The 25,330-nt window shown below is 44.8% G+C and overlaps 1 protein-coding gene across 2 annotated transcripts in view; it reads right to left on the reverse strand.

Moving 5' to 3' along the window:
* The window catches only part of COL4A1 (collagen type IV alpha 1 chain), a 154,640-nt gene that overhangs the window by 35,298 nt on the left and 94,012 nt on the right, over positions 1 to 25,330 (reverse strand). The window contains exons 9-26 of one of the 2 annotated variants that reach the window (XM_025364402.1): positions 25,121 to 25,204; positions 24,972 to 25,034; positions 24,384 to 24,419; positions 23,844 to 23,885; positions 22,487 to 22,573; positions 21,943 to 21,969; positions 21,737 to 21,787; positions 20,573 to 20,617; positions 20,432 to 20,485; positions 18,661 to 18,702; positions 16,544 to 16,628; positions 15,917 to 15,952; positions 14,088 to 14,252; positions 10,739 to 10,834; positions 8,516 to 8,599; positions 7,905 to 7,975; positions 2,820 to 3,011; positions 2,075 to 2,243 (exon numbers count right to left, since the gene is read on the reverse strand). In XM_025364402.1, coding sequence (XP_025220187.1) covers positions 2,075 to 2,243; positions 2,820 to 3,011; positions 7,905 to 7,975; positions 8,516 to 8,599; positions 10,739 to 10,834; positions 14,088 to 14,252; positions 15,917 to 15,952; positions 16,544 to 16,628; positions 18,661 to 18,702; positions 20,432 to 20,485; positions 20,573 to 20,617; positions 21,737 to 21,787; positions 21,943 to 21,969; positions 22,487 to 22,573; positions 23,844 to 23,885; positions 24,384 to 24,419; positions 24,972 to 25,034; positions 25,121 to 25,204 — 1,429 coding nt within the window. Of the gene's footprint in view, positions 1 to 2,074; positions 2,244 to 2,819; positions 3,012 to 6,436; positions 7,344 to 7,904; positions 7,976 to 8,515; positions 8,600 to 10,738; positions 10,835 to 14,087; positions 14,253 to 15,916; positions 15,953 to 16,543; positions 16,629 to 18,660; positions 18,703 to 20,431; positions 20,486 to 20,572; positions 20,618 to 21,736; positions 21,788 to 21,942; positions 21,970 to 22,486; positions 22,574 to 23,843; positions 23,886 to 24,383; positions 24,420 to 24,971; positions 25,035 to 25,120; positions 25,205 to 25,330 lie in introns of those variants that run through there. The other variant, XM_025364403.1, reaches the window with a different exon arrangement.

Genomic DNA, 25,330 nt, shown 5'->3' on the forward strand with positions numbered 1-25,330 from the left:
TACCTAGGAGAGCCACTGGAGTGTCAGGGTTTTGCTGTTAAGAAAGGACCAAAGGGTTCCCCTTCAAGAATGTATGCACCGAATCTTCGTATACCTTGTAAGGATTCAAGCTATGTAGGGCCTCCCCAGAACAGCCAGCACATTCTTTAGCTATAGACTGTGGGAAACATCAACTGACTGACCCTAGGAAATACCTGCTGTTGGTGACACACACCCCTGGGCGCCAGGCTTTTATGATCACCACAGTTAAACACAGCTCTGGCAGATTAAAGACGTCTGTTTTCTGATCTCGAAGCTAATTGGGTCCGGATGGCCAAGGATCCCTACAGCTGTGGGCAGAGGATCAACAGCCCTGTTCCCCCTCCCCAGAAGCCTTCTTCCCCATCTGCTAGTGTATATTTGTTAATACTCCAGCTGGTTTCTCTGATGGTAGTTTCTCACCAAAAGAAAGGCTAATTCCCTTCGACAGCTCCGAAAATCTGCAGATGTCACAAGCACAAAGACAGCACTTGATTTGTTGATTGTGGAATCAAGAGACCCAAGGGAAAGTGATCAGAAATCCCTATGCCTGGTTCACCAAAGTCCTCCTCTATCAAACCCGGTATCACCCTACCTCTAACGGAGTCATAAAACAGACATTTCTGGGACCCTTCTAAACAAAGAACAGCCATCAACGGCGTCAGAACTTGATGCTAAGAACTCACTGATGACACAGCAGGGAAAAGGATAAGAGCAACAGTTATGTTAGCACACTACACCTGGGCTTCCATCAAACGCTGGCTGACATTTCCCATGCCGGAATGCTTAGGAACTGGACTGTGTGTGAGTGTGTGTTGTTGTTTGTTTGTTTGTTTGTTTGCTTTTGAGACAGTGTCTTGCTCTGTCATCCAGGCTGGAGTGCAATGGTGCGATGCTGCAATGGTTGCTCACTGCAACCTCTGCCTCCTGGATTCTAGCAATTCTCCTGCCTCAGCCTCCCAAGCAGCTGCGATTACAGATGCCAGGGTTTCACCATGTTGGCCAGGCTGGTCTCGAACTCCTGATCTCAGGTGATCTGCCCACCTTGGCCTCCCAAAGGGCTAGGATTACAGGCGTGAGCCACCACGCCTGGCACCAGCTACTTTATAAATAACTATGTTTTTTAAGGTTTACTAGTTACATATTTTTAATCACTTTAAGTCCTTTCACTCACTTTTACAACTTTCTGAATGTTTCCTAGCAACGTGCATTTACTTCCCTCATCTACGCACAAGGCATTCCTGGCCTCTCCTCGTCTCATTATGGGATTGTGCTCTCATTATGGGAGCACAAGGAGTGCTCCATGTCTACTGGGAATCGCAGTCAGCTAATCAACTATTAGCACCTGCTGTGTGCAAGGCCCAGCGCCACACCCACCTCCCACTGGCCCTGAAAATAAGCAAGTCATGGGAGAGGAGAATGACGAGGGAGTCCACACTCATCCCTGCTACCGGTTCTCTGGAAACCCTCTGAACAGGCTGTGCCAGAGGGCAGGGACCACATCTGTGGTTTTGACCACGTCTTGTCAATGCTCAGCATAGAGCTTCGTGTGTGATTCACTCAGAAAACAGCAGACAACTAAAACCACCATGGAATGAAATCACCATTGCACTGTGGGGCCTCTGTAAATCCGTTCACAGGTGTCTGCCTACTGTGAAGAGGTGGAGATCACACCACTCGGGCTACACAGAAGCCAAAATGGGCTGCTCATCGGGAAAAGTCCAATGGGTAAGGAGAGGAAAATGACTTGAACTCAGTGTGACTTCTATGTAAAGGCTGATTTTAGCTGGTGTGTGCTGTATGCTTACTTATGAGGACTGTAAACCCAAGTTCTTTTTAGGGAGAACCTGCATATTACCTGGCCCATCACATACATGAGGAAAGGAAGGCACAAAAGGCAAAAGGCTTGCCCAGGTCCCACCCGAACTCCTGGAAGAATCAAAGCCAAGTGTGAGCCCCAGCCTATGCGAGCCCCGGGACTCTGTGTGCACCCGAGGTGCCTGCGCCTGCCTCCGTTTACAACTTCATGCTGCACCAGGAGTTTCTCAGGCCTCACCTGGCAGGCCTGGGGACCCAGGGCCTCCAGGAAAGCCTGCTTGTCCTTTGTCACCAATGGGACCAGTAGGACCATATCCTGGAGGCCCAGGGGGGCCGGTGTCACCACGACTGCCTGGGAATCCAACTCCTCCAGGGGGACCACGCTCTCCTTTCAATCCTACAGAACCCTGATGTGAGAAGAGGAAAAAGACACTGTTACCAGAGACAAACCAACACCCTGTCCTTATGACATTCTTCCGACATCTGTGGTCAATAAGTACTAGAGTTCACTAGTTCACACTATTATTTACTTCATCTACCCTCCCAGGAGGGCCACCTTGTAGTTAATAAGTGAAACCAGCATTCTTCTCCCTTAGATGAGCATTCTCCCTCCCTCATCTACTTAGGGAGATACTTTAGAGAACGAGACGTTGATACCTGGAATCTTTTGAAAACAATGACATGAATACTATTAACTTCAGATTTCACCTCCCATCCAAAGCAAAAAGATACACAAACACATCGGTTCCGTTCCCCCAAATGCATCAGAAGACACTGATCTGTTATCATCTAATTATTTGTCAATAGTAACTGGCAATGCCTAGGTTTATAGACTTAAGTTGTTCCATGAACCATGAAACAAGTTCATTTGTGCCATCATCAAGGAGATAGAAATACATAGATATGATTCAAATTACTCATTTCTTGATTCTTTGCAGATCCACATTGTAAAATGCACATTCAAAGTCTGGAGATAAACATACCGGCGAGCCCTTGGGGCCAGGAAGACCCGCATGGCCATCTCTTCCAGGAGAACCTGCTCTCCCTGGCATGCCGGGCTGTCCTGGAAAGCCTGGGTCTCCTTTGTCACCTTTGAGCCGCAGGTCGAAATAAATCTCACCAGGCTCCCCCTTGGCTCCTGGCTGGCCTATCAGCCCTGGTGTACCTTGAGGCCCCTATAAGAACAAAGCTTTGTGATCCACAGAAGAACCCATCCACGAAGCACAGCAGTGTGACTATAACACAGGCAACCACAGAATCAAGAAGCCGCCTTCTTGAAAATAGTCATGCATTCACACCTCATCATTCACCTTCTAGATGCAAGCCAGGAGCTCTGTGACAAAGCCCTGGTCTGCTGCACTTCTTGTGTTTTTAAGAAAAACACTTATCTTAATTAGGTATTTCAAACAGAGACCTGGATGGGGCAGAGGGAGTTACAGTGTGGCTTGGGGCACCCAGCTCTCCTCAGGGAGCTTTCTTTCCCTAACAACTGCTCAACATTCACAGGAGCACGCAGCACCTATCAGGAGGTGCTGACTGATGTGTGGTTCATTATGCAGCTTCAGTCATGGACAGACTCAAAGTACAATCGCTGTCCTCAGCTCTGCCTGCTGCCTCAGCCCCACCAGCACGCAGAAGCCTTTTCTCCAGCTTCTGGGCCCAGTGAGCCACCCGTCAGCACCTCCTGGCCAGTGCTGAATACTCCTGTGAATACTGAACAGGTTTCCTTTTATGCTCATGCCCAGAATTCCAGAAGAGATAAGGACTTCCAGGGCACCAGTAAGAGAGGAAACTCAAAGTGGGCACCGGGCCAGCTCTATAATAAGTTATGTCGAGTCAGCAGAGTCAAACTGACTTTCCCAAGAGACTCACATGAGAACATTGCTAGTTCCTGGAAAGTTAAATCTGCAAAGAACACCCATACCCACCAATGGTTTCTCCTCCAGCATCCTGAGACTTGGATTTCACACACACACACACAAAAAAAAAACAGAAAAGGTTTCAAATAATTGTCCCATTTACTTGTTCACTTAGGCCTGAGAAAGGCATCTTCAAACTCCCTGTTGACTTGGCAGAATTTTAACTCTGGCACAATTCACTTAATGTGAATTTTTTTTCATAAACTTCCTTTCAAAAGGTTCTTAGATATATATGAATCACTCACATGCATACACTTCTGTGTGTGCATATACTATGTGCTTCTCAAAGGAGGGAGTTGGTTGACCAAGGACAGACCAACATTTGCCCAATCTTTAGATTGAACACATGGCGAGCATTGATTACCAGCCTGCTAGGCATTACGACCCTTTCTATGGCATCTCTGACCCTTATTGCAGCTCTGCAAGGAAAGCATGGAAACCAGGACATAGCAGAGGAAGAAGCTGATACTCAAAGAAGTGAGGTGATAGATCCAAGACTAACCAGCCAGAAAGTGCTGGAACTGGGATCCACATTTATGCATTTCCAGCTGCAAAACTTGTATCTTATGCCTGTGCCCCTAGAGTGCTAAGGAGAGTTAGGTATGGTTAGTAAAATCTGCCCATTACACAGTGGGAGAGGTGAGGCTTGAAGGACTTCCGTGTCCTGCTCAAAGTCAAACAAACTGCAAATATGGGACTAACCTAAATGGGGCTGACTTGCGTTCCTGCCTGAATTGCTTCCTAAGAGCTAAAAAATTGCAGGCTAAGGAATGGGAGAAGCTGCTCTTCCTCCTGTTTCCATCTTCCATGCCAACCACAATGCACTGACTCCTGGGTCAATCCTGTCAAGCAGGCTTCCAAACGTACAGAGAGAGTATGCGGCAACTCTCTGCGCTGTTCAATATGACTTGGAAAGTTAAATTAAATAACACAAAAAATGCAGTTCCTCCGTCACAGTGACTGCATTTGTTTTCGTTTTTTGTTTGTTTTGTTTTGCTTCGTTGAGACGGATTTTTGCTCTTGTGGCCCAGGCTGGAGTGCAATGGCGCCATCTCGGCTCACTGCAACTTCCGCCTCTCAGGTTCAAGATTCTCCTGCTTCAGCCTTCCGAGTAGCTGGGATTACAGGCATGCGTCACCACACCCGGCTAATTTTGTATTTTTAGTAGAGACGGGATTTCTCCACGTTGGTCAGGCTGGTCTCGAACTCCCGACCTCAGGTGATCCGCCCGCCTCGGCCTCCCCAAGTGCTGGGATTACAGGCGTGAGCCACCGTACCCAGCAGTGACTGCATTTCAAAGACTCAACAGCCACCACTGGCCAGCAGCTGCCAGATCAGATGGTGCTGACACAGCACGCTCCTGTCATGGCAGAAGCTTCTCATGGACGGCTACTGGTGGTCTGAGCCGGCCCCGTGCTCTAATGCCCCTTATGACCTGGGACACTTTACTTGGACCTACTCAGGAAAGGTAGAACATACCCAGTCTATTTGCTCTGGGTCCCAGGAAAGGCAACAAATTATTTCTATGAGCCACCTGCCAGAAATTGTAGCAGAGAGTCATGGAAAATTTGTTATTTACTTGAAAGGTGTTGTGGGATTTCTAAACTGTTTCTCTGAGTTAATATTAGCTTCAATGCATCCTTCAATCCCAGCTAAAATTAGCCTCCTCTATGCAGCCTTTCTTGTGGGCGAGGGCTGCCTTCTGGTCTATTGTATGGTCCTCATTCTGTAAATCACTTTGCTTCATTAGGATAGTCTATTTGCAGAGCTGTCTCTCCACTAGTATTTCAGGGCTCTGGAGGTAGGACCAAGGTTTCCTGTCTTTGTATCCTTGGCATCCAGAACAAAAGAGATACTGGAGGACGTATACACTGACCTGGCAATATTCATCAATTAAAAAATACCAATGCAAGAAATTATAACCAATATACATTTTTCTCAACCTGGAAACATCATAACATTATTTTATAGTGATTATTCACAGCCTAAAAATATAAAGCTCCCCAATACTGTGATCTTAGGGGGAGAAAATATAATTTTTTATTTTAACAATGATGACCTTGCCTGCCATCATTCTATTTATGGGAGAAATCTGGGTTTTTAAAACAGTGACACTGGTGACCCTAGGACATCTCATGTGGTTTCTTTGCCACAGAACTTCTTGATTCTAAGTAGTTCAAAGGTCTTTTGATCCATCTCCTTGAAAATAAATGCTGAGGAATCAAATACTGCCTGGAAAATTTAGCATTGGCGGTGTTAATTGGAGAAAATCTGACACCTATGCTGTCTGCCTCTAAAAAGTGGTGCCACTGTGGGAAAAGTCAGGGAGTGTTAGTTTCAATTCATCCTCTCAGGGACCAGGAACCTTGAAACCTGCTCAGATCAACCTGGGCATCATCAACCCGCTCAGGGAGTCGGCCTTTCATGATCCATTATTCTTTCCCAAAAATCAAACACTTGCCTTTCAAAAGGAAATGTCACAGAAATGCTATCTAAGTCAAATGAAAGCTCAGAGCATTTCACCGCTTTTAAATTTTAATCTACTCTCGTGTGTGCTGGTTTGTGGATATCTCTTTTAGCCTCTAGCCAAATTCAAAATAAGAGAACCACATTTCTGAGCCAGTTAAATCACGGAGCTTCAAATACATCTTCCAATAAAACTAAAATTACTAACTTCTCAATTGAATTATTTACCCATAAATCTATTTTTAGAGACTTTTTCCATCTACGGAAAGAAAGGAGCTCCTGATGAAGGCATAAGGAGTAGAATTTGGGTTGTATGTTTTCTTTCTTTTCTTCTATATTATGATCTCTCCTCAATATTCCTTCTTTCTCACCTCTTTCCTCTTTTTCCATCTTTATTAGGTTTGTCTGGACTGCGTTTCAGCCAGAGTTGAGGCAGGAAGTCCACCAGGAAAACCCAGGAGATGAGGCGGTGGATAGAGGTTAAAAACGTCCTTTCTGCTTCCTTCAGAGTTCTTCGGTCTTTGATCCCCACTACAGTCAGGGCTACCCAGTTATTTGAACTTCTAATTTATTTAGATATATTTTAAACAACTGCAACTTCTAACTCAGCTCCCCAGGCACCGGGGAAGTTCTGCAGAGCAAAAGCCCAAGATCTAACTTCAAAAGCAGAAAACGATTGCTGAATTCCAGCTGGGTCATTGCTATTTCAACTTGCTTTTGCCCTGGTTTTCTTTTGTAGAAGCTTCCAGCAATATCTTTAAAAATTAAAAAGTTTGAAGAGCTACATCAGAAATGAGTAATTCTGAAATCTGACTTTCAATATCTTACAAAAAGAAAAAAAGGAATGAAAGGAATTGGGGAAACCAGTCCATGCTTGCAAAGCTCAGAAGAACAAAGAAAGTATGAGAGGAACAAAGCCTTGAGATTTAAAAGCTTCAGAAACAGAAGCGATTATATGCAAGAAAATAATGCCCTTCAAAATTCAAGATTATTATTATGCTCTTCTATTTGATGGATTCTTTTAAAACAAACTAGAAAAGCGAAGAAGCTGGTATTTTGTCCCATTGAAAGGTCTCGTGTTAATGTGATCCAGATATTTCATTTATGCATTTGAAAAAGCAACTACACAATAGATGTTGTAACAGAAATTTTCAACTGTAAGAAGAATAAAAACATATTTCAAATCCTCAGAGGGAAACAGATCTGCTTTCCTTGATCTTTCCACAGAAACTATTGATGCTGAACCTATTGACTAACAAGCTTTCAGATGATCTGATGTGATGTTACCAGCACCGGTAACACAGAAAGACAGCACTTCGGCTCTGCACTGTGGCTGCGCAGGGGTGGCTCCTGTGGCACCATTTGTTTCAAGAAATCCCAGAGACCCTGCGGGAAGGACACACTCCCATTCAGCCACAGCTGAACACAGGTCGGCAGCAGCCAAAGAAATATTGACCAGGTGAGAAGAAAGGCGGCTGCGGTTTGGGCTCTGTAGGTGACGGTCTTACTCATCCTCCTGAGACAAAGGCCACATGGAGACCCTCCAGAGCGCTCGACACAGCAACACTTACCAGCTCCCACACAAGGCAGAAGCTACGCTTGCAAATGCAAAATGACACAACTCTGTTGATGTGCTTGGTGGCAACTTCTGATATGTACATGAACTCAGACAGGTTTACTTACAGGCACTCCTGCAACACCGTCTCTGCCAGGCAAACCTCTGTCGCCCTTGGCCCCTGGCTGTCCTGGGAAACCTTTCATTAGATACAGGGGAAAAGACAGCAACACAGCATTCATGAGACACTTCTTAAAGCCTTTTCTTAAGACTCAGCATAAAAATCTGTGTAGGAAGTGGACGATTGCTTGGATAATCCAAAGAGAGTAATAACTAAAATGCCCAAGATGGACTTAGAAAGGGAACATGTGGCCCAGCGCACATGGACACCCAGAAGCAGCAATGCTTCCGGCACCCTCCCCTGCTCTCCTGCCCACACACCCGGGCACCACTTAAAGGAAAACGTAAATTCCGTTCGCTGCTTGTGAGAGAACAGAACGTGTGGCACGGAGGGAACGATCATGCTGCTGCCTTTTATTAGGAAATCTTTATGAGGCCATCTTGATCACTCCCAGCAATGGGAACAAACCCTGGAAGTGGGGCCCAGCGTTCTTCTGATGATGCTCTAGGACTGGCTGCAGAAGATCGGGCCTTTCATGGAGGGAAATCCCTTCCACAGGAAAGACGCCAACACACCAAAGCAAACGCTGAGCTGGTCCTTTTCACATGTAGGTCTTACCTATTTCTCCTGGGGGTCCCTGTGGCCCGGGAGGCCCCCGATATCCGGTTGTATCACAGATGAGGCAACTCTCTCCTTTTTGACCTAGAAAAGAACACACAAAGGCGCTTACATGTAACATGTGACCAGAAGTCTCTGCAGTGCACTGAAGAACAGAAAAAGGCAGGGCTGTCACTAGCACATTACATTCAAACTTAGGTTTGCCCAGTGACCGAACAGCTCCTCCAGATGGCTCTCTGCTAATGGGTGGAAACTGCACTCACATGCGCGTCTCTCTCTGTCGGTGAACGGGCCCACTGCCCCCAGCAGGCGTCACGTGTAACCACAGAAGCACTGCTTAAAGACCCAAGTTCTTTTCCCAGGGAGAAGACAGGGGCTGCCTCAGCAAAAAGTGATCCAGAAATTCAACTGTGCCTATCGGCCTGAAAAGCCTTGACTTTTGTAATTTTGTCTGAAATGTGAAAACTACCTATGCCCTTTCTCTTTGATGGAGGCCTTAGTCCCCGTTCTCTTTGGTTGAGTGCTTAGTCCAGTTCATGGACTTCACTGGTTGGTGGACTTGGGAATAAGAAGCCACAAGAGCAAGAACACATATGTGATCCAGGACAGAAGAGGAGAGAGACTGCAGCCCTGAAAGAGGGGAGGAGATGCTCGTCTCTGGAAATTCTAACATCTTAAGTCTTGATTTTCAAACCAAGCTCAGAGATCTTACAGTGTCTTAGATAGTCCTGTGTCTTAAATATTAAAATGTCTGGTTTCTAGGCACAAATCAGGCATAATACAGAGCAAAAAGTGCTCGTAGAGAAGTCCATGCCAGGGACCTTGAGGCGGTGTGGCCATGTTCTTCCCATCCCTGCCCTGGCTGGCAGCCCCACGTGGGCACTGCTATTGTCCCCTCCGCCCTGGGACGCCCCTCAGTCAGAAGTAAAACAGGGCCAGTGCAGGTAGGCCATGCCCCTGAAGTGTGGGAGCAGGCACACAGTTTCATTTCGAGCTCTTTTAGGAGGCAGACCAGGAGCCCATCAGTGGAAGGGGCATAGGGCAACACAGCTGAGAACTCAGCTAAGTTCTGGGCACCAAGGCATTCGTGGGTGTGTCTGTTCGCAAGGTTTCAGGTAAGTGGGGAGACGAGATGCATTCCCAGCAGACAATGGAGTCGAAAGAGGAATGCGAAGACTCGAGAAGAAAGATGCTTCTCCTAGGATCTGGGGAATGGACAGCTAAGATTGAAGTGTGAAGAACCTCTGGACGTTGGATCTGTCATAAAATGGAACAGCCCATCTCACAAAGTACTGAGTGCCTGGTAACTAGAGTGGAGACGCTCATTAAAACCCAAACTGCACACTGACTTAGATCAGTGGCACCCCTGTGAGGACGCCCAAGATCACTTCCATTTCAGGTCCTGCAGCGTACGTGGCTGTCAGAATTCTAAGACACTGGCTGACACTTCTCCACACATCATTTCTGTTTTACATGTTTGAAGACTAAAACGTGTTTACAATCCACAGGCAGAAATGGTACACAGTGGGGCTGATTTGGGGGACAGCCTATTTGTCCTACTCTCAGGTTACTAACAGGCATATAAATACCAGAATATCCATTGCTTATTCCCTTCTAAGACAGGACTGTTGATGCAGTGATAATCCACCTCTGTGTCCAGGATGGCTGAAGAGATTAAATAAGTGTCCTGTGCAGGTGGTAAGGCAAACACTTGGAAAGATTAAAGATGGAACTGAGAGGCCAGAGTGAAGCTGGTTAATGCATCAATGGCAGATTTGCTCACACTGACAACACAAACACCACTGGAAGAATAGGTAAGCATTCCATGTGCAGATTTTTGACTTGGCCTGAAGGAGGAAGAGCATTCTTTGATAACAGAAGTCTCTTCTCAAACACTGAATGGAAAGATTGCGGAACAAATCAGTCTGAGTTTTATCTGCTGACCATGCCCACTGTAGCAAGACTGACTCCATGGTCCTTAGAAAGGAGAAAGGGCAAAACTCTGACCTTCAGGGCTGTCTCCACTTTTCCCTCCCAGATCATCAACTAATTTCCAGAAGATGCTGATTCTAGGAATAGATTTTGAAGGGGGTTCCAAATAAAAGGAACCTACGCCCTACTTCCGTCCACCCTCACTTGCCTCCAAAGCCAGTAAATATGTGGGAAAAAAAAATCACATGCACAGACGCAACCACCATTTTAAAACAAATCAAAGTATCTTACCTTTCTCTCCAATTTCGCCTATCAATCCTGGCTGCCCTGGAATTCCAGGAGGACCCTGGTCACCTGGAGGTCCGGGCTGACATTCCACAATTCCATCTGAAATTGAGTTTTCAGAGTTATAGAGGATCATAGCCAGGTGTTTTTACCCTCTCCTAACTCAACCTGTAAAACTCAAATATAAAACCCAAATATTTTAGGCTGATAAGTGTTAGAAATTCAGCTTTAGTTTGTCTCAAAATAATCTTAAGCTATCAACCACGTGCAAAACCTAATCAGCACACACCACATACCGCCCACTCACCATCCCACGCCATCATTGCCAACACTGCTATTTCACAAGTTCTGAAGTATCTGTAGGTGCGTCAGCTACCTGTATACTGTTTCATTTCATCTTGCAAAGAGCCGACCATCGCTCTTATTTTACAGATGAAGAAACTGAGGCTCAAGAAAGTTAAGTGATTTGTCCAGGGTCATGCCTCTGTTAAGTCAAACCTGAGACTAGAACAATTTTATTCCTTTTTTCCCCCTATAACCCAATTTACAGCAAAACTAATCATTATCTTAGAGAGGCAGACTGCCCGTGAGGAAATGCCTCAAATTGTTCACATTCAATTCTGAGCATCATTTATGTAAAGAAGCATAAAAATAAACTGCAGTAATGCACACACCATCTGTCCTAGGTTCTAGTAAAAAATATCAGTATTGTTCATTGTTTTACGATTTGGATACACATTGGGATGGAGTTTATATTTCCTTCCCCAAGATCTTTGAATAAAAAAGACACCATGAACAACTTGGTATCCAGCATCTCTGCCCAGGCATAATCCTAACATTCATGCACCAGCGCTGAAGGCCCTGCCCTCCCCCTTAAAGAGTCTCCTCCTAATGACAAAGTCATGGTCAGGTCAGTCTCTGTCCAGCTGTCACCTGGACACCCCAAGTCTCCGACTATAGAAGGGCCCCAGCATGTGGAGTGGGGCTGTGGGGCCCTCCCTCGGGCTTGGATGCATTAACCAAGGCCAACTTTCCAGCGTGCCCACCCCAGCTAGAACCGGACTGCCTAAAAGGAGCCCCAACCTTGTTTGATGACTTGGTTTAGAGCTCAGCAGAACAAGGTAGCTTCAGCTGCGTAGGAACCAAGGGGAAAGTGCTTTTGCTTTGCTTGTTGCTTACGTGCTTATGTGTCTTTCCCTGAGTTTCTCCTCACAAAGCACAGGAGGTAAGAAAGCCCGAGTGGGGTCACCACTGGTCCCCGACAGCCACTGTTAGGGACCTGCTCCTGGTGACTCTGGTCCTGCCTGGCTCCTCGTTGGTCCTTCGACCTTGGTGCAACCGGCACCATCTGTCTTAGACAAAGTGGAGTCCATGTTTATGTTTCCAAGAGCAGCCCCTAAATTACTTTACTGAAAGAACCCACATCTCTCAGCCCTGCCAGCCTAGGGTGTACTAATCCCTTGACTCTAGAAATGTATGCTCCTGAATATTGAAAGACATGTAACTGTTACATTCCTTTTCCCAAACATAACTCCTGCCTGCTTCAGCTCAACCAGAATCCCTTCACATCCCTGACCAAAAAAAAAAAAAAAAAAAAAAAACCACAAAGGTACATCCTCACCAAAGTCCATTTAAATTCATTTTATGCAGTGGTACCTGCAGCCACAGATGGTTTAAAGCTGGCTATACCCACTTGAGACAAGAACACAGTGGCGGAACTTAGATGCAGAAATGGCTGCATTGCATGGTGGTCCCGAGGTAGCAATGGCTTTAAAATGTAGCCTCTTTAACATACGCTATAAATCTTAATACAAATCTCATTGCTAAATTATTACTTAATACTCTGTGATTGGGAATTACTTAATTTAGATGGACCAAAAAGGCCACCTAGAAAATGTGGAATAGTAAATATTACAATGTGTTCAGCCAACACATCTCATTCAATTAACAAGGGTGTGAAGTTCACATTTTTACATGATATGTGTTTATATTTCGTCGCTTGCAAAATTACAAATATCCAAAAGAATGTCCTTTTCCCAGATTTCCTCACCATTGGCTCCCTCACCCCCTGCATGTCTTTGTAAATCTCTCTGCTTAAAACCACAATCCCCTGCCCCACCCTACCCCCGCCCAGAACTCTCTGTTGACTCTCCTGCTTATGCTTATCCCTGGACTTCTTATCATCTCTAGGATTCCTGAGAATTCCCTTGTCTTGGGTAACCCCTGTCTGCCCCATGGAATGCTTGCTCCAGGACAGCAGGATCTGTTGAGTCTTGTCACCACTGCTAGATCCCTGCCTGCTGCCTCCCAGGCACTCCCTTCCCTGCTGAATGAATCCAGAACCCAAAGCCCCTTGGTCAGGCTCACAACCTTCTCTCAGACACACAGAGAAAAGGAGACTCTGGATTGAGTGTCTCCAGGACTGCAATATTTTATCTTCATTTCCCATGTTTCACACAATCACAAGAGCAGAGGAGAAAAGTTCCCCCAAGTCACGTGTGATCTGTTCTTTCTTCTACCCAAATTCGTGCAGATCACATTCCCCGTCGAAGCTGCCAGGCTGGAATCCATGGCTCTATCTAGCCCTGGCCCAACCCCCTACAGTGGCCTCATCCATGAGAACTCCCTTTCATAAAGATGTGCTTGAATTCTAGCAAATAAATCTTGCTGGGACTTGAAGCCTGTGAGTCCTTTCTCAATCAACCCCACAGAGGATTCGTGTTTCAGGGGCCCCACAGAGCACATGTTGGTTTTGAACAGGTTCCAAAGGCTGGCTCTGGGTGTCTGAACACACTCCCATTGCACAGGTTGGCTTAAATCCTCGGAGATCTTCGAGTTTGCTCTGGTATTGTGTTGGGACCACAGGGCCACCTTCATTGAGTTCCATGTTACACGTTCAGCTTTTCTGGAATAAAATCTGGCTTTTCTGGACTTTACTAATGTAATCTTTACCCGTGTCATCCTGTCTTCCTTGCTTTTGGTGTGTTTGCGTGTGTGTGTGTGTATGTCCTAGTATTCACTTGTATCTCTAGATGAAGAAGAATGCATTCTGTTTTCAATAAAAATATATAACTCAACAAGTTTGCTTTTTAACGTTAGATGCCAGGAGTCGCAGAGCTGGTTAACGTGTTCTTTATTCCTTTAAACCAGCTTTATTTTTTCATTTTAACTATTGCTTTTTGTAGCATGGTTAATTCTGTGAAGATTCCCTTAGAGGAATATGAATGATTAGAAGAATCCACGCCTTTCTATCACACTCTGGCTGTGGGAGACTGTCACAGCCCCCAGCCTGGGTCTGCCCGGCACCCTGGCATCTGCTTGGACACCACATTAAACCATCTCTGAGGGAACTCACTTGTGTAGCCAGGCTGCCCAGGGGGCCCGGGGGAACCAGGAGGACCCGGGAGCCCGTCTCTTCCACTTGGTCCTGGCAGAGATGCACCCGGAAATCCTCGGTCACCTTTTTCTCCTCTTTCACCAGGGAAGCCAGGGGCACCAGCCTGCCCAGGTAGAGGGGGGCCTGCAACCACACAGAAGCTCACATCAATCACCTCGAGGCCGCTTAGCATCTACAGCACAAACTCATTCTCCTAACTCTGTTCAAGGTAAAAATCCAACCAGATCATCACTGAAAAGGGAACTGCTTTAGACATGTAAAACCATATTCAGCTGGCAGGCGTCTGGCCATTTCATGCTAACAGTCAAATGTTTCCTACAAATTAACTTCAAGGAACAAGGGACTCATTATATAGACATTAAAATCTGTGAATTTCCCTCAGTGCAAATAGTATTCCCAACATATAAAAACAGGCTGTAGAGGGTGCACTGCATTTCTACTGGGCGAATGAGGGCATACAAATGTCCTTCAACAAAGCTAAAGTGGACCTGAAGCAAAGGGATGGTCACTGGGTTGGCAATCTAGAGGCAAGAGCAGAAAATTAAAACGAAGGACACAGAAAATGGTTCTGTAAAAGGGTTTGAAGTCAAAGTAGCCATTAGGTGTGAACATATCAGGTCAGGTTCAGCCACTGTAACTCCGTAAGGGACAAGACCATGTGCCCCTGGGAGAGCGGAGGCCGGGACGCAACGCTTGAGAGCGTGGTGCTGCAGGAGGCTGCACGGAGAAAGCTCTGCTGCTCCCGCGAGGGACGTGCCAGCTTCTGCTCCCAGCATCAGGCTGTGACGAGGAGTGTGAGGAAAAGGACAGTCGAGGCAAACGGGACGCAAGAAGACTTGGCGTGAATGAAGAACAGCATGGAGAGGAGAGGGAAGAGGGCTGACTGAAGGGGCGCAGAGTCTGAGACATCCAGCCTGTCACCGGGGAGAAAAGCCACAAGCACAACGTGCCCAAAGGCAGCCAAGGGCCCTGATGGGTGGCCCCTGTGGGCTTCCGCCAAATACCGTGTGCCCTTCCTGAGTGGTAAAGGAGGAAGGGTGGCACGTCTAACGGAGAGGAAAATGAAGGAACTCCCTGGGCATGAGGCCAACTCAGACCCTCAGAGTGAGGAGGACGGTCAGGGAGCTGGGGGTGGGCGGAGGCAATGGTCAAGGCCACAGGTGAGCCCAGGGCAGGGCTGGACAGAGAGGAGCACAGCGACTTTGGAAGGGGGACATGGGTCACTCCTCCAGCCAGAGCAACTTCAATGGCTTTTTATCAAGCGTCTGGGTTAAGAGACCAGTAAGGGTTAGATAAAAGGTTGTAGACAGTAAAGAAGGCTTCTGCGAGGAAACATGAAGTCACACATTCCGGAGAATCCAAGAGTTAAGAAGAGACAAAAGGGATGCTTTTAAGGGTAGATTTAGAGTTTTTACAGAAAAGAGAGAAAGTGGGAGTGGACAAAGTCCCTGCCCTGAGCCAGGCGTGGGCTGGGTGGGGTGTTGTCTGTTCCTAAAAAAAGAAAAAAGTGGTCTCCGCAAGAACTTAGACCAGCTGGAAAGGAAAAAATATATAAAACAATAAACAGGGGGATTAAAAACAAAAAGAATGTAAACATCGAAAACAAAGCAAAAAGCATAAAGGCTGCGAGCCCTTGTCTATTCTGCTTTCAAAACTAGAAAAGATGTAATCAGATTGCTACCCATTGTGTGCAAATATCTAACATTCATGATAAATTATATATTCAGAATATACACAGCACAGAAGGTGTGCAAGTATGCTATAACAAAGCAGCTAAGGAGTCTCACCTGGAGGTCCGGGTTGGCCTGGTAGTCCTGGGAAACCTTAAAAGAGAAAGAGAGTGTTGGATCAAACAGAACAGTTCACTCATTTGTATACTTTTTATTTCTCTGCTGAAAGTCTTGCTTGGTGCATTGATAAGTGCCCATGGCCAAAGGGAATGTAGAAAACAGAGCAGGAGACCACGCGAGCCCCCACTCTAGAAATGCATTGCTCTCAAAGTTACAGCGAAAGGCTTCTGAACCCCGCTGTGACAGTGAAACAGGAACTTGGAGGAGACCTGGTCACAGACAGTCCTACAAGGCTGCAGATGCTTCCAAAATATGGATGAATACAGGTCAAAACTAGAAAAAAAGAGGGGAAGAAATAGAAAGCGGGGGGCGGGGGGAGAGAGAGAGAAGAAGGAGGAGGAGGAGGAAGAGGAGAAAAAGGAGGAGGAGGAGGAGGAAGGGAGTGGAGGAGGAAGAGAAGGAGGAGGAGGAATGGAGGGGGGGAGGAAGAGAAGGAGGGGGAGGAAGAGAAGGAGGGGCAGGAAGAGAAGAAGGGGGAGGAAGAGAAGGAAGGGGAGGAGGAAAAGAAAGAGGAGGCGGCGGGGCAGAGGAGGAGGGTGGGGGGAGGAAAGGCAAGAAAGCTACCTTTTGGGCCTGGCTCTCCTCTTGGCCCCGGAGTTCCAGGGTAGCCCCGCTCTCCTTTTTCTCCCAAAGGTCCTGTGCCTATAACCTGAATCAAGAAGGAAAAGGTGATCATCCCGTGGCATGGGAATGGCTAGTCCTGTAGCGTAAAGCAATATGAGTGAAGAAATGTACATATTTGTTATTTCAAGAAATATGAAAGTGAAGTAGCAGCAATGGTAGTGGACAAGGAGGAAGAGGATAGGCCTCTAAAACATATGGGATAGGTCGGGCGCAGTGGCTCATGCCTGTAATCCCAGCACTTTGGGAGGCTGAGGCAGGTGGATCACAAGGTCAGAAGTTTGAGACCAGCCTGGCCAATATGGTGAAAACTCAACTCTACTAAAAATACAAAAATTAGCCGGGCACGGTGGCGGGCGCCTGTAGTCCCAGCTACTCGGGAGGCTGAGGCAGGAGAACGGCAGGAACCCAGGAGGCAGAGCTTGCAGTGAGCCAAGATGGCGCCACTGCACTCCAGCCTGGGTGACAGAGCGAGACTCTGTCTCAAAGAAACAAATAATAACAACAACAAAAACATGTGGAATAAACATGCCGTAACCATCCCTGCAAAGGACCCTGCCAGGCAGGCGGTTCTGCTTCCTTTTGTACTAGTTTGCCTGGCAGCAGCTTTTGTATCACTCCAGTGAGGTAAAGTTGGAGTAACACCAATTTGAGGCTTAGGTTTATAATTTCCAATTGCACATACAAGCCATAGATGGAATGTTTCACTTTACAGGGTATTATGAAAGGAACACTCTTAAACTTCCTTAGGCTCTATGTAATAGGAACACGCACATTTTCTTACTGGAAGAGTTTTTTTGACTTTTTTTTTTTTTTTCTGATGACCAGAAGTAGGCACTTCCTTAAGGTCGCAAGACAAGAAGAGGCACTTTTGGCTCATTAAAAAGGAGAAAATTCACTGACCCTGATTCTAAATTAATGAAATTCAAGACAAGTGGCAAAGTCAACTTTTGCATATTACCTTTAAAATATAATTCCTTTGTATCAATTAATAGATATTATTAAAATGCGCCAATGTTAAGTAACTTGACTTAGTCATCCCACAGGTTACATATATAAAACATCATGATGTATACCATAAATATATACAATTTTTGTCAGTAAAAAAATCAAAGTAAAACCCTTCAATGTAAATCTATAGATAAACTGGGCTGTGTGAACGCATTACCTGTGGCACTGCAAGGAAGGCAGCAAAGGAGAGAACAGTAACATTTTCATTATTTCAAAAAAGACTGGGGGCGAAATGGCTAAAGAAATTAGAGCACAAGTCTCTGACAGGACACTGAAAATAAATGATCACCATGAAGATACTTGCAAACATGAGAACGCCCATTTTTAAATGTCACACACATCACTGACAAGTATGCAAAATATGCATGTTGACCAGCAGTAAAATGTTATTTGCAAAAATAAAAATTGTTTTGCCAGGATAGTTAAATGGTAGATGACCTGTTTCTCTTACAAAAATTTTCCTCAATGGACCATGTTTTTTTAAAAAAAGGTGTCAAGTCCAGGCACAGTGGCTCACACCTGTAATCCCAGAACTTTCAGAGGCCAAGATGGGTGGATCACCCCAGGTCAGGAGTTCGAGACCAGCCTGGCCAACATAGTCAGGCTCTGTCTCTACTAAAAATACAAAAATTAGCTGGGCATGGTGGCGGGCGCTTGTAATCCCAGCTACACGGGAGGCTGAGGTGGGAGAATCACTTGAACCCAGGAGACCAAGGTTGCAGTGAGACAAAGTCGCACCACTGCACTCCCGCCTGGTCGACAAAGCAAGACTCCATTTCAAAAAAAAGGAGTCGAATATGTTGCTAATATTCTCATCCATGTGCAAAATCCATGAAAAGGTTTTAGTGATTTAAAGATGTGCAGAAAATGTCAAAATATAATAAAAATAATAAATACTAAACTCCATACAGTACAAATTAGAAAATCATTCCAAGTAGCATGAACCACTTTACATAACAAATGCAATTCTAGAGACAGCTGTGCCCTGCATCTCCTCTCCTTCCTTCCCCCAGTGCTCTCACAGACCCAGGGACAGTACTCTTACTCACAATTCCAGGGGGGCCGGGAGGTCCTGCTTCACCCTTTTCTCCCTACAAAAGAAAAAATAACTTTCCTTGCATATTCTTACAAGACTGTCTTGCAGAAAGCAGATCAAACATTTCTTCCGGTGAAACAGAGTGTGCCTACAGTACGTTAAAACTATTTTTCTCTCTGTAGTATCTCTCATTCTGTGACGATTACAACAAAAATGAATAGACTTCATTTTGCTTTGCATACGCATGATACATGAAAACAAAGATTTCTGCAAAGCGTTAAGTTGGGGGCTATTCTCCTTACAAAAGAGCCCAGATACTTGTCCCGTCCATTACACACTTCCTCAGAAAACAGAATCATTGGTGAGTGGAATTGGCAACCACGGTTTTTCCATTTTAAAAAGGGAAATGAAATAAAATAATATAAAAGCATGATTCCCAAATATATTTTCTTAAGGAAATCGTTTTATATGATGTTTTTAGGTGAAGATTTTCTCAAATTTGCATTGGAGGTCATAACGTAAAATCTAATATTAACTGAAAACATTAGTGGATAAATTCTGATCACTTTAAGGTTTAATCTCATCCATAGTAGATGAAAAACTCAAAAGAAATTAACCCTTTCATATCAAATATTTTAATATAAACATCATCATAATGACTTAAACAGTCCAAAGATATGTACATTATACCATGAATGTATATATTTTTCCTTTTAAATTAAGGCAGTAAACAAGAATTGAATGTTTTGATTTTTCTTATATGAATACCAGAAGAATTTTAGAAATATCTAGAGGACATAAATATCTTAGCCATTATATTCTAAATATATCTACCATTTACAATTTACAGGATTTTACTTCCTCAAAAAATTACAGCCAAGGGTTTCTTCCTTTTGTCCCTGGCTTTAAGAAATTAACTGTGGGCTCCTCAGGCCCTCCCCACAGCTTTCCACTCGCCATTGGTGATGAATATTCCAAAATTACTTCTTATATTAGTAAAGATTTACATTACCTAGTCTCATATTAAGAGAGACAAATAAAGCAATAATGAGGTTTTTTTTTCTGCCTGTCAGATTGACAAATATTTTTCAGATTTTTTTTTTTTAAGTTAGTTCCCCAACTAAAAGGGCCCTGGTCTGGCAGAAGGACTTTCTGGGGCAATTTGGTTGCATGTGGCAAAAATTTCAAAACAAGTGTCTGAATGTGGACTCCAATATTACACTTTTAGGAATTTGACAGAGAAATGACCAAATGAGCAAAAATACTTGTGAGCATAAAATGGCCTAAATACCACGCAACAAAAGGCTTGGATGTTCGTATCATAACTACATTGATGGCCACTGAAATATATCCTCCTTCTATCATGACATGAAAAAGCAAGAGGTATTGTTCACTATCACCTTTAGAAGCTGCCTGCTTGTGTATGCACATAGGAACAAGGTGAACTCTGGCTATTTCTGAACAGGTAATAGAAAAAATTAGGTAAGCTTTCTTTTCCTCATGATATCTTTCTGTATTTTCTATTGTTTTATGATCAGGGAAAAAATAATCTACTACCGAAAAAAGACATAAAAATTTGAATGAGTGGTACATTTCATGTATTTTTATTTTGAAAAAAAATCATGAACACAAAGGAAACCGCTAAATTGTGTTTTTTACCCAGAAGAAGCATAAATGATTTTTGTCCCTTGAGTACAGAGTCCTTAGTTCTAGGAAAGAATAAACAGACCTCTGGGTTGAATTGGAAAGTGAAGATAAAGGCTCACAATGGTGCCAGTGTTTACCTGCGGGCCCTGGCGGCCTACGAGTCCTGGGTACCCGGGTTCACCAGGAAAACCCTGAAACCAAAGAGAGAAGTAGTAACCGTCAGAGGGCAGTGGCGGGAACAGTGAGCCTGCTGGTAAAAATCACAGAGAAATACTTACGGGACTCCCTTTTTCCCCTTTGTCACCATCTTTTCCAGGTTTTCCCTGTAGAATAAAGACGTAAACATTAGTATTTAATAAATAATAGGCCAGGCGTGGTGGCTCACGCCTGTAATCCCAGAGCTTTGGGAGGCCAAGGAGGGTGGATCATCTGAGGTCTCAGGAGTTCGAGACCAGCCTGGCCAACACGGTGAAACCCCGCCTCTACTAAAAATACAAAAATTAGCCGGGTGTGGTGGCGGATACCTGTAGTCCCAGCTACTCAGAAGGCTGAGGGACGAGAATCACTTGAACCCAGGAGGCGGAGGTTGCAGTGAGCCGAGATCACACCATTGCACTCCAGCCTGGGCAACAGAGTGAGACTCTGTCTCAAAAATATACATCATAATAATAATAATAACGGATAAAACACCAAAGCTCTGATTCAGATAGCTTAATATGTTGTCTCTCCTATGAAACACAAGCAAGGTAAATGAGCGCTCTATGTAAGTTGACAATACCACAATAATAAGTAATATAGTATACGATGAATAATTATGAAACAGTTACAATAGAAGAGAACTCTATTTTTAAAGAGTCTGATGAGCTACAAGTCTTCCAAAATATGATTGTATCTTGGTAGCAAAGCTAACATCAGAGAAGTTTGCCTACTGGCAGCTGAGTATTTGCAAGCTTATGCAAATGCTTCATTGAATGCAGGTTTCTGCATGTTGCTTCCAGGTAGAAACCAGAACCATTCCACGGGACTGGCAGTGGGGTGGGTCTCACGTCACCACCATCCCTAAAGTGAGAAGCAACTCAGCCTCTCAGGCTTGCGGCTGCGCAAACACCGTCTGGTGTTCTGGGTGGCAAAGTCCAACCAACCCGCTGCTCTTAGAGCAGGACCGAAGGTTTCAGGGGCAGCCCAGGGCTCTTCAGAAGCCTCTTTCCACAGCCGGCGGTGGCACCTTCAGTGCTGGATCCTTAAACAGGGAAGGACCTCGCCTTGCCTGGGAGGCCTTGCAAATGATATAGCTCAGGAGAGTCTCAGAAAAGCCCTTTGGGGCATGAAAGGGATAAACTAGAAGTCCCTACAAGCCTTTGTTCTTATGTTTCTGTGAATCTGCGATTTTCAGCATGAAAGGAGAATTGTTTCATGGTAAAAGGACTTTGGAAAGCACTTACTCTGGGTCCTGGTTTTCCTGGTTCACCTTTCTCTCCGACCCCTGGCATTCCCTTAAATGAACAAAAAGGCAAAGAGATTCATTCGTCTATTTAAGCAAAATATTAAGTTAGATAAACGTTAAACTTAAGGTGAAATAAGCTTGTTACTTAAATCTGTACTTTATGGTCTTTGACCTAAAAATGATAGACAGAAATTGAGTACTTACCTGAAATCCAGGTTCACCTTTTTGGCCCTGAAAGAGTTAGAGAGACAGATCAGTACTATCAAACAGCTATATCAATTGTTATATGCTGCATTAAACACACAGCAGAAAAAAAGAAAAAAAAAAAAAAAACCTTTTCTGATATATTAACAAAGAAATTCCCGTTGATCTCCAGCACTCACTTGGCATTGACTGGTAGAAATGTAAGCCGGGCAGTGTTTATCATGCTTGACCCATGGCCCTGCCCTCCCCCTGCCCCCGAGCCCGACTCCCTCCTGCTAACCAAGCCATCCCTAACTTGGGGCACATTTAAGAAGCCCTGATCCAGCGGGGTGAGCCTCAGATCAGGCTTGGACCAACCCAGTTCTAGCTGCCTCTGCTCTCAGAGGTGCTCGTAGTTTATGGAACGAACAGTCTATAAATCTGTTTTCCAGATCAGGATTGAAGGTAGCTGGAAAAACTGAATTTTGACCCATTTTCTCTTTGTCCTTTGGAATTTGTCCAAAATTAGAAAATCCAGTATTCACTGGATGAAGCCTATTCACACCTTTTCTCCCTTGGTGGCAAAATCTCCTTTTTCTTGAACTTGAGCTTGTCCTGGTACTCCCGGAGGCCCACTGACCCCTTGGTCACCCTGTCGACATAAAAATGTAAAATTAAATAGGCATGGAAACAATTATGCAGAGATGAAAAATTGCAGAGAGAGGTAAAAGCCTAAAATAAAACACCTATTTTTAAAAATGTAATTATACTCTATTCTATTCTACTCATCCTTTGCCTCTGCAGAAAATCAAATTTCAGTAGGAAGAAGATACAACCAGTATCTAAAGCCAGGAGAATTTCACTTCTTCTATGGGCGATCACTAGCTCAGGAATAACCACGGAATCTGAACACCTGCAAGACACCTCTGGACTTGCGTGCACCTGTGTCGTGTGTATTGGCTCCTGATGGCACGGAGGAAAGGAATACAAACTGCCTAATAGAGGCTGAGAAGAAAGAAGGCATTTTAGGTAGCTCCAAAATGAGACAACCATCAAGAGTCTCCTTCCTCAGGCATCCTAACTGCTGGGTACACCTGAAAATTACAACCACATACATTTCAGCGTCACTATATTGCAAAGTTTATGAAAAGACTGGGCCAAAATCTAGGGTGGCAAGCAGAGGCCACCTGCACATCCAGATTCATCCAGCCCCCACTGCATTGGGTGCTCTGGTTGTAACTGCCTCCACCAGCTTGGATGTCAGAGGAGAATCTGGCCTTCCACAGCCTGGTTACCGCAATGGCAGGCATCCCTTCTCAGCCAGTGCCTGCTTCATTGGTCTGATCCAGGGAAACTCTTGGAGAGGATCAGGGACCCACCACTTGCCTCCTCTCTGCAGGATGAAGCCACCTGCTGTGGTCTGCGCCCTCCCAGCTCCACACTGCATCTCCCCTCACACCCACTTGGCCCTGGACCCGCCCACCTCTGAGAAGAGAGGCCGGTGGTGAGGGGCCACTGCCAACTGTGCTAGTCCTAATTTCCTGGTGGGGGACTTCCACTCTGCAGGGCTTACACGGTTACGCATCTAATGGTCAAGTCCTAAATTTGACTCTTAAAATCCTAGGTCTGACCTCATCACTGATGAAGAAGAGTTTGATTGAACTCTCTGTACAGATAATTGGAGTTAGCCCGTTGTTCTCTGCTTGTCAGATCGCAGAGCACTTCCATAAACTCTAGAGTACTGAATAAGCTAGAATAAATTCAATCATGCTGTCATTTTAAGGAAAACACTACCAAACGCAAGAACATGCAGAGAAGAGTAACTATACTTATGAGTCCAAACGTCGATCCAAAGGTGGGTAACTGTCAGGTGAGAACTGTGGTTTTCAACATGAAAGCACTCCACAGCAATGTGCACTCACCTTGTCACCTTTGGGTCCTTGAAAACTTAAGCCCATTTGTCCCTGTGGATTAAAAATTAGGCTCTCATTATTAGATTTGTCTACTTTGTTCAAAGTCATTCTACAAACCTCACACAAAACGCAATAAGATGGTAGATTTCAGGCAATAGCTTTGTCCCGTAACTCTCATAAAATTTTCCAGAAAGTAACGATCATGCTGTATTCAATGTCTATGAAAAAAGTTTTTAAAGTATGACTGACCAAAAATTCTAAAGACATTTTTTAAAATTTACAGTTTTTAAACTCTTGCGTTAGAAAACTAAGGGAAATATCGGTGATTCCAAAGTATTGACTAAGGGGCGAATGAAAGAAAAGATCAATATATTGATAGATAATCAGTAGATAATAAATGATAGATACTTAAAGGTATAGTTAGATAAAGATAGTCTTAATTTTCCAGCATTTTTTTACAGACTGAAAGAATGAGAAAGAATGAGCTATAGCAATTTCATGATAGCCTTATACTAATGCCAAAGAACAAAAAATGAAAAAAACCTTTACCTTTTCACCTGGAGGGCCGGGAGGACCTGGGGGACCCTGGGAGAGAGAGCATTTTAATTAAATAGGATTCACAACTATAGGGAGCTTTAAGCCCTTCTTTAGGCTGATGTTATCTTAAGATTCTCTGGTCAACATGATAATTTATTTGTGGAATGTTTTTCCTGGGCTTCCCCTCCCTCCCCACTCCTAGCAGGTGCAGGACCCTCAGGTGTGACCATATCAATACCAATCCGTCTCCCCTGCTCCACGGTGAAGTCACCCGGGGCAGAGCCTGCCTGTCCATCTCTGAACTCACTCCCACAGGCTGTGACTATCAGTGGTACCCAGCCAGCCGCCACAACCATGACTGCATTATTTGTTTCAGGATATCAGTTTATGGTGCTATCATCACCCCTTTCCCACAGTTCTGGGTATATGGGTACCAGGCTGCCAGCCAAACGTTTAATAAGAGGGAAGCTGATCCTGCCACGTCCATATTCAGAGCGACCACAACTATATAAAGTTTTTACTAAATTATTATTTATTTTCACACCTCAATATAGTTGTTCTTTGAATGATTGCCTTGGAGAGACAGCCCCCAAAACTTACTGGTGGTCCGGTAAATCCTGGAGGCCCAACAGGACCTTGAAGCCCTGGCAGTCCTGGTGGGCCCTAGAATGCATGAGAAAGAAATGAGTTCAGATGCAAACTGGGAGGGTGAGGTGGCACATGTTCATAATGATGCAGCAAATGCTTACTGGATTCCCTGGGAGTCCGGGAAATCCTCTTTCACCTTTCAACAGCATCCCGGGCACATGGCCAAGTATCTCACCTGGATCACCCTAGAGGATGAACAAAGAAAATAGAAGTTGCAAATATTGACATTCACATAAAGAAACTGAAAACTCATTGAGTAGTTGGCACATATTACTGTTACAGGACTAGCCTAAGTCTGGGATTTAGACCCC

The sequence above is a fragment of the Theropithecus gelada genome, chromosome 17, assembly GCF_003255815.1.
Source record: "Theropithecus gelada isolate Dixy chromosome 17, Tgel_1.0, whole genome shotgun sequence".
Lineage (NCBI taxonomy): Eukaryota > Metazoa > Chordata > Mammalia > Primates > Cercopithecidae > Theropithecus > Theropithecus gelada.